Consider the following 9,189-nt stretch of genomic DNA (forward strand, 5'->3'; position numbering starts at 1 on the left):
TCACCTTACAATTCTGTTTTAGGAATTCTTGAGAAAGTTTCATGAAAAAATGGAAAAGGTTAGGTGGGAGATTTGACTATTGCCAGCTCTTTCTTACTACAGCATTAATATTTGGTTAGAACTCTTTGTTAATCAGCTCTGAATTATAAAGATTGCCAAAATTATGAGCTAGGCCATAATATTTTGGTGCTATGTGTGATATAGAAAAAAAAATGCATATTAGAAGTTTAGTTCCCATAATTTATCAGTTAGGATTCTTTTTAATTTCTAGTAATTATAATTTATGTATACTTGTTATCTTCATAAAAACATTGAGTACTGTAAAAGTTGCTTTAATTGAGAACATCATATGAAGCAGTGAATTTTCAGATATCAGAAATTTAGTATGGGATTTGAGTATCTTTATGTATTTTTTAACTTTGACGAGTGGACCTAAAATGCGTGTGTTGAATTGGGCTTGGCTTGGCTTACTAACAAATACTGAAACGAATTTGAATACAGATAGCTATGAGAGAGGCCTGTATACTTTCAACACTGAATCAATGCATTCATCTTCTCCAAGTCTGCAGCATCAGATCCAAACAGAATGACAATTTTTTTCTTTTGCTTAAGTCGTGCTTTGAGCTGCATGCTGTCACATGCAAACCACCTGCCTTCCCATTGCAGCCTCTTGGAACTGAAAATTAAAGGATTTCATACTGAAGATGCCTAGAGGAAAAATTGAAGTCTTTTCCATCATTAGTCTTGCATAGAGAAGCTAAAGTGAATATTTGAAAGATAATAGTTGGGACCAAAAAAAAAAGATAGACAAGACAAGAAAAACAGTCAACAGAGTAACAGTCTTCATAATGAGTTCCATGCTTTATATGGGACTTCTGCCATATATATCTTCTGCTAAGGTCAAGATGGATAGTTAGCAAACAACACCCAGCTATACCTTTCCTTCTCATCTAATCTAGGAGGAGCAATACCCCAGATGTCTCATTTTCTGTCTGAAATCTCTGGAAAGAAGTCTTACTGGCTCAAACTCAACCCAAATAAGGTAATGTTATTAGGTGAAGACAGAACTTGAGGCAGAGTTTGATAACTCCATAATGCTAAAAACTGAAGCAACAATTCCATTTGGTTAAGGTAGTTTCTAGAATAATAACTTTCATACTTCTCTTTGGATTCATCAAAGTGGCCATGAGCATCTTTTTCTTCTTTGACTTTCCAGAAGATTGAAACTTTCTGAAGACTTCTAACTCAATAATTGTGACACACAGTTATCAATTCCAAGCTGGCTTCCTTTTGTAAACAACTAGAAGTATTTATTATGAACAGATGAAGCTGCATTTGTTTTGAATGCTGGTGGCTTATCATTATGTTGAACTATTAATTAAAACCATATTATCTCAATCATCTACTCTTTGCTAACAGCCAGTGTTTTAGATTTCTGATTTCTAAATGATGTAGATACTTCAGGTCTGAAAAAAAACTTCTCTGCTTAATTCTTATATTATTAAAAGTATTGAAGTGGCTCCTTGATAGCAACAGAAATTGTAGAGATTAAGTTACTGAAGTTACAGATAGAACCAAAAGATAACTTTCTTCCATCTGAACTTTTCCTTAAACAGATACCAGTAACTATTTTTATGAACAGTCAAGAATGAATAGAAGAAATATATATTTTTCAATCTGTGATATAAGGATTTTGAAATTAAGTTTTGCCTGGATTCTGATATTGGAAGATTTTGCATTTAGGATGAGGCACAAAGCTGTTAAAGTTTCTGGACTGCTCTTTAGAAAAACTTACAGAATCTTGGAAAGTTTTTGTCAAAGGAGGAGACCTAGAAGAAATTTCTCCCATTAATTTCTCACCTGAATACCTAGAATATATTTTTTTTCTGGAATTTTACATCCGGATGCCTTGGTAATAGATTATTAAAGAAATACAAGAAATTGGGGCTATAGATTGTATTTTTGAGGACATACTAAATATGATACGCCAAGAAATGAACTGCTTTTAGGTTCCTCAGTTTCTTTTATGGTTAAATAAATAGCACCATAATACTTGAATCTCTGCTAAGTCACATTAAAGTGGTTTATCAGTTTTACCTTTCTTAGAAGATGTGCTTTCTAAATACTGATACATAGGATCCTTTTTGTGATATGTGATAATCATTAGAGTTCTAGATTTCTACATTGTTAGTCTTCTAGTGCGGTGATTTTTTGACTACCATGTTTAAAAAATGTTAATGTTGATACTGTGTTTTTGTTGCTCAGTTGTGTTTGTCTAGGTTTCATGCAATAATTTCAGTAGAATACAGTTTTTGTCCAATTAGAAATAACTTCCTAATAATAAAACTCATGGTATCTAATCAATACTATCAAAAATAGCAAGTAAAATTTATATAAGGTGAAATTTAACTTGATAATATGATTTTAGTCCTTCCCTTTCTTTTATACAAAATACTGTTACCATTAGATTGTGATGAACAAGGGAAAATTCTGTGTTTAGTATTTTTGTTTTGATACACCAGAAAATTAAACTATTTGGTAATGTAAATTTTGTTGAATTCCATTTATTTACCGGATCCATGAAATAATGTTCCTATACCTTTGTTTATATTTACTTGTGTGCCACTTTCTCAAGATATAAACTTGCTTATAGTATGTTTTTGAATGTTTGTTTTAGACATAGAGATCATTTGGTCTTCTGACTCCCTTTTCTAAAACACCTTCACTTAGTAGTATAGTTTTAGATCATTGCTTAATAATTAAACTCTTGGCCAGGTGTAGTGGCTCACTCCTGTGATCCCAGCACTTTGGGAGGATCACGAAGTCAGAAATTTGAGGCCAGCCTGGCCAATATGGTGAAACCTTGTCTCTACTAAGAAATACAAAAATGAGCCGGGTGTGGTGGCGCACACCTGTAGTTCCAGCTACATAGGAGGTTGAGGCAAGAGAACTGCTTGAACCCCTGGAGGTGGAGGATGCAGTGAGCGGAGATTGCACCACTGCACTCCAGCCTGGGCGACAGAGTGAGACTCTGTCTCAAAAACAAAACAAAACAAAACAAAAAATTCCTAATTGATTTGTTCAGAAATGGCAAATAATTAATGATATTCTATGTGTTGAATAGTAGCTATTTTCTTATGACTGGTTATAATTTAATTGAATTTTACGTATTGAGTCATTGGGTAAGTTTGTAGCCTACATATATACTGGGCACTGATGTGTTAGCAAGGCAAAATTTTTATGTGTTAGCAAGGCAAAAATATATGAAGTTGTTTTGCTAGACTATTTAATTTTCTTAAAAAATTGTTCTTTCAAGAACTAGAGTAAAAACCTAAACATGATATTCTTACATGTTTTTGCATGTGTGTAGTTTATAGGTGAGGCAGTGATATTCCTTATATAATTATGCTATTTTATGAGTTTCAGTTTTCTAGCTGAGTTTAGACTTTGCCCAAACGACTCTCTTAAGAATATTGATGTTGGGGTGGGCTGATGGCAGGATTGGGGAAAGAAACAAAATGCATGGATTATTTTTTGTTTTATCACATTGTAGTGTATTGTTTTCTTGGCATTATATATGCCAGAGTGAATTTTAAAGTTTTTCTTACAGATGGAATTAGGTTATTCAGGTAATTGTTTCATATCTTTGTCTTGCACTGGGCCATACAGTGAAGAGTAGGGTTCTTTAATTAGTATGAACACAAAGCCTGGTTTCTCTTACAGTATTTTATGCCCAAATATTAACATCTTTGGAAATATATTTATTCCAACAAGCTGTTGGAATAAACTACAACTTCATGGAAGAAATTTGCTGTTTTTGTTAGAATAGGCAAATGATGTGCTTCCATAGAAATGAAAAAAGCACGTTTGTTACACATTAATCTTCTTATAAAGTTTTGTGGTTATTAAATTGATATGTAATTCTGTTAATCTTTACACTTAATTATTTAGATCTTGTTTGATGACTTCTTACAAAATGGCATTGGCATCCAACAATTAACTATTTTATTTAGACTAGCTGATGTCTACATTGTAGGTATCATGTCACATACCAATTTTTTGTAGTGTTACTGCTGTTAAAAAATTGCTTTTCTGCAAATTAACCCAGGAGAAGAAAAGTAATCATTAATAGCCTCTTTGATTATTTTCAATCTCCACCCATCATTTCATCAGTTTTATAGTCTTTCACATATTCTCTGAAGTACAATAGTGACTGGAAAACTTTGTGTATCATGTTGTTTTCTGATTATGATAGCACATGGTATTTCTTTGAATTCTTGTGTTGCAGACATTTAAAAATTTCAGTATTGTAGTTCTCCTCCTTGTATTAACTACTTCTTTATGGCCCCAGAATTTGTATATTAAATTAGCTTTGACTAGTAAAGTTTATTTTTGAAAATAAACACAAAACTTTAATATGACAAGCCTTGAATTTTGATACCTCTCCTGTTTCAATACAGTATTGAGGCAGTCTGTCAGACAGAATATGACAAACTATGTGGGCCTGTTTTCACTTAAACATGTTTATTGGTGAGTTACATCCTGGATTCTGAGCTTTTTATTTTTTCATTTCTTGTGGCTTTATTGGTTTGTTTCAGAAGGCTTACCAAACTATAAGAAATTATGAAGTTCTTGCCAAGTAAATATTGCTGTATGGCGGGAGAGTTGTGGAAAACTATGACTCTTAAAATTCTATCTTGGATAAATTCTATGAGGGTAGAATTACAAATGATTGGTGACTCCTGAAGTTTTCCATGAATAACTTGTTTGCTCTTGTAGCAGAAATGATTTGTACATGCCTGTAGTTTCATTTGCCCTTTCTGCTTTTCCTTTCTGCTCTGGAACATTGAAATAACAAAATTCGAGTGACTTACTGCTTTTCTAACTTGGATATTTTGTAAGATTCCAAGGGTGTAGCAGTGCCACTTTAAGTTCCATATTAAGATACAAATAGGATTTAAAAAAATGAAATTTGGTACAAATTAATTTGTAGACATTTTTACTATTTGTGATTATAGGAATGTTTCATATAGCAAAACATCATTAAGTTTTACTATAATTTAATAACTAAAACGTTTCTAACTGTGGAATTCGGACCTTTATTCTACATATAAAAAGGAGGAAAGTGGTTATAATTAATTATATAAGCCAGAGTCCAAGATATCTCTTTGAAGAAATAATTCTTTTTAAATATTTTAAAAGTATTGTCATAAGGTATGTGAAATATAGATAATCTGTATTTATTAAAACTGGTATGGTAAAACCATGGATTTCTAAGACTTCCATATTAACACGTGCATATAACATATAATTTATTTGCAAAACAATTTTACTTATTTAGCAAAACTGGCCTGTATTATACAAGAAACTTAATTAGAACTTTTTACTAAGACTGGCCTTTCCTCCAGATTTTTTGAATCAGTAACATTTGTAGTATATCATAAGCAATCATCTGTAAGAGTAGAAAAATCTTATTTTTTTCTTAACTGATGTGGTTTAGCCATATTTCTCCTAGCAAAAATATTAATTGCTATTTTTTACAAAAATAAATTCCTTAAAGCTAGATTTTTATCTGTAATGTAGAAATACGTGTTCCCAAAGGTTGTCTGCTCCAGTTATTCCCTCACCTGTCCTGTTCTTTAAAGAATTAAAGGCAGTTTATTTAATATAATTGTTATATAATAAGGGATTTGAATTCAATAATACTTAAAAAGAGTTAGAGGTTAAAAGGTGTAAAGTTTCATGTGGGGACTAGTACCCTTACTTACTTAGCTTCTGCTGTGAAGGTGGGGTTAAAAGACCCTTCCTTCTTTTTCTCTCCCTAGCATGCTAGGTATGTAGCACATTCTGACCCAGAAGTTAAATACCGAGGACTTGTTTTTTGCAGAGGGACGAGGAGAGACTTGTCATGCCTTTGGAAAAGGTAGACCCTGACATCCCAGTTTTTGGATAATAGAGATGTACATCCGTGTAGGAAAGCACCATCCACCTACACCCACACACACGAAAGTACACATTTACACATTGCTCACAGGGTTGCCTGGACACAAGGGAAACAGTTTCTTCAGGAAACAATCTGGACATTAATACATTTGCATTGTTTGCTGGACTATGGTATTACAGCACATAAGTCTTTTGGGGCTACGATTTTCGGACATTCAACTTTCAGATATGTCTTTAGGAACTTATTTTGTATGAAAATATGGGACATTAGAAAAAGTATATTTATGGGTTTATCTAAGTTATTTTTTTTTTCTTCAATTATACTAACTGTAAAGGGAGTAAGGTACTTATTTTAAAAGATTTGAAGGATAGTGTTAGACAACCGTATGGGGTGTGTGTGTGTGTGTGTGTGTGTATCTTTTGCTTGCCTTACTTAGCAGTTTTAACATTCAGTTATTCCTAAAGTCTTGAATCTTTATCTTTTCAGAATCTTTAGAACAAGATGTTCTTGGTAATAGTACAGAGCAGACAGATGACAAAATACCAGCTACAGAACAGACAAACCAAGTGATTGAGAAAGCATCTGACTCAGAGGAACCAGAGGAGAAAGAAGAGACTGAGAATGAGGAAGCCTCAGTGATTGAAGAGAAAGAAGAGACTGAGAATGAGGAAGCCCCCTCCACAGTTCCCAGAGTTGATTCTATTCCTGATCCTGAACTAAGCGGAGATTCTTTGACGGCAGAGTAGTAAATGCTTCCACGTGCCTTCAACTGGATATTTATAGTCTTGTTGATGTCAGTTACTGCTTTTTCGGTGGTACTTTCTTTTCTTGCCCCTCAAAGGGTATGCTTGTGTATCATTTGAATTCAGATTGCCTAGCTATTTGAACATCGCAAAGTTATATATACTGGGTATTAAAATTAAAAGCAAGTGATATCAGTGAAGTAAGGTCCTTTTGAATCTACAAAGATCCACACTATTGAGACAGCTTTTAGATATTTTTTGCCCATTGTAAAAGTAAACAAACATGATTGCGTTTTGTTTTCTGTATGTATAGCCTGTAAATATCCATCTTGGCATAGGAAGAACTTTGGTTAAGAGTAAGTTCTCTAATTGTGTTTGTTTTAAGGAATGAAACTCAGTTAAGATTTTGACTACTTCATTATTAAAAATTGATAGACTTTTAGCTCCTGAGATATTTACAACTGGGGGAGATGTCTACTTAGGTGTTTACATTGAGTGGTATGAAAGTTGTAGTTATTACTACATTGTCACTGGTACGAATTGTCAATAAGAATGCAATGGAACAGTTAAGTAAAACTGTAACTACATAGGCACTGGTACGAATTCTCAATGAGAATGCAATGAAACAGTCAAGTGCAGTGTTTCTTTTTGATGTGTTTTAACTAGGCCAGAGGCACATGATGTATGTAATTAGTTAATATTTACACATTAGCATATAGGAAATATTTCTGCACTTGACTGTACTTGAATTCTGAGCATTATTTATACATGTAAGATGATGATATATATCAGTGAATTTTGTGCTGTTGTTTGTATTTTATTAAGGAAAATAAAAATAATCTGGCATCAGTTTCATTTTGTTAAATATCTAGTCTTCTTCAAACAGTATCTTGGTGGATGACTTGCCTACCTGAAAAATCTCAGGAGGAAGAGCTCACAATACAATACATCTGTAGATTCTGCTTAGAGCAAATTATGATACTTTTATTCAGACTTGTTTCCTTTCTAGTTAAGAGAAATCATGACATTTAGAGGTTCTAATCAGAAATTAGGTTTTTCTGATTCAGGAACATCTTATGCCAGCCACTTGTAATTTTTAACTTTGAGAAACAAGTTTTGTGAGAATAGGTAGTGAGTTGCTGGTAGTTAATTGAATTTAATATTTGTATTAAGGATTAACTGGAAAAAAACTTGACTCAATGGTAATTATTGGACCTTAAATACAGTGTGATTATCTGTTACAGCCTCCTTTTATCTCTCTTTTCCAATAAAAAAAGTAAAAATCAAGTTGTTATGCTGAAGGGAAAAATATACCTGTATAAGAATGGTGTGTCTGGCTAATATTTCTAAGTTATACACAGTTTCTGAAAAACTGAACAAAATATTTTTATTATTTAGAAATCTATTTTTATGATTTAATGTATGTGACTTTTTTTTTCTTTTCTTTTTTTTTTTTTTGTTAAGGAACTCAATCTGTTAACAGTTTGGGACATCTTGGTATAGTAACCAGAGTTTTTGAGCCTACTGTTGTACTGGGCTTAAATTCCGTGACTGTAGTCTTGGGCAAGTCATCTAACCTCACTGTGATTATTTTTTTCATCTGTAAAATGGGAAGAATTATATTTATTTTTGAGAGGTATTGGAATAATTAAAAATAATTTAATGTGCCTTGCACACTACCTGATGATGGCATTTGTTCTTATTGACGCCTTTAAAATATGAAGGACCATAAGTTTTTCCTCTTGCAGATGAGGAAATTAAAAAGGAATATGAATGTGTAATTCAGCTGCTCAGATTCAAGCCAATGTTTTCTGTATCAACTTTTCTTTATTGTATGTATGTATATAGTTACATAGATTAAGGAAATAGGAAACTGAAACTATAGAATATAATCTTTTTTAAGGTGATGAGTTTCTTCTTTCTTTTTTTTTTTTTTGAGATGGAGTTTCGCTCTTGTTACCCAGTGCAATGGCGCGATCTTGGCTCACCGCAACCTCTGTCTCCTGGGTTCAGGCAATTCTCCTGCCTCAGCCTCCTGAGTAGCTGGGATTATAGGCACGCGCCACCATGCCCAACTAATTTTTTGTATTTTTTGTAGAGACGGGGTTTCACCGTGTTGACCAGGATGGTCTCGATCTCTTGACCTCGTGATCCACCCGCCTCAGCCTCCCAAAGTGCTGGGATTACAGGCGTGAGCCACCGTGCCTGGCCAAGGTGATGAGTTTCATCAGATACTTTGTATGTTATTGACCCATACACATTTTAGCAACATCTTGCTTAGTCATGTTGTTATAACACATTCAAATTCTGATCTACATTGCTTGAAAATGAGTGAGTACCTTAGAGACATTTGATGGACTCAAACAGATATTATGACAAATATCTTTGAAAGAAATATGGAGGAAGGTTAAATGGGGGTTAGTAAAATTAATGCAATAGATAACATGTTTGTAACCATGTAGTATCCTTTAAGATAGAAAAGCTTATTTGGATATTATTTTA

General features: G+C 33.1%; 1 protein-coding gene across 6 annotated transcripts in view; it reads left to right on the plus strand.

Annotated features, from left to right (window-relative positions):
• Nucleotides 1-8,371, plus strand: part of LNPK (lunapark, ER junction formation factor) — a 67,604-nt gene extending 59,233 nt beyond the window's left edge. For 5 of the 6 annotated variants that reach the window (XM_039470147.2, XM_010351819.3, XM_010351825.3 and 2 more), the window contains one exon: nt 6,431-8,371. In XM_039470147.2, the coding sequence (XP_039326081.1) occupies nt 6,431-6,690 (260 nt within the window). In that variant the 3' untranslated portion in view covers nt 6,691-8,371. Of the gene's footprint in view, nt 1-959; nt 1,043-6,430 lie in introns of all 6 variants that reach the window. The other variant, XM_074399442.1, reaches the window with a different exon arrangement.
• Nucleotides 8,372-9,189: the final 818 nt, after the last annotated feature.

This window comes from Saimiri boliviensis, chromosome 5 (genome assembly GCF_048565385.1).
Source record: "Saimiri boliviensis isolate mSaiBol1 chromosome 5, mSaiBol1.pri, whole genome shotgun sequence".
Lineage (NCBI taxonomy): Eukaryota > Metazoa > Chordata > Mammalia > Primates > Cebidae > Saimiri > Saimiri boliviensis.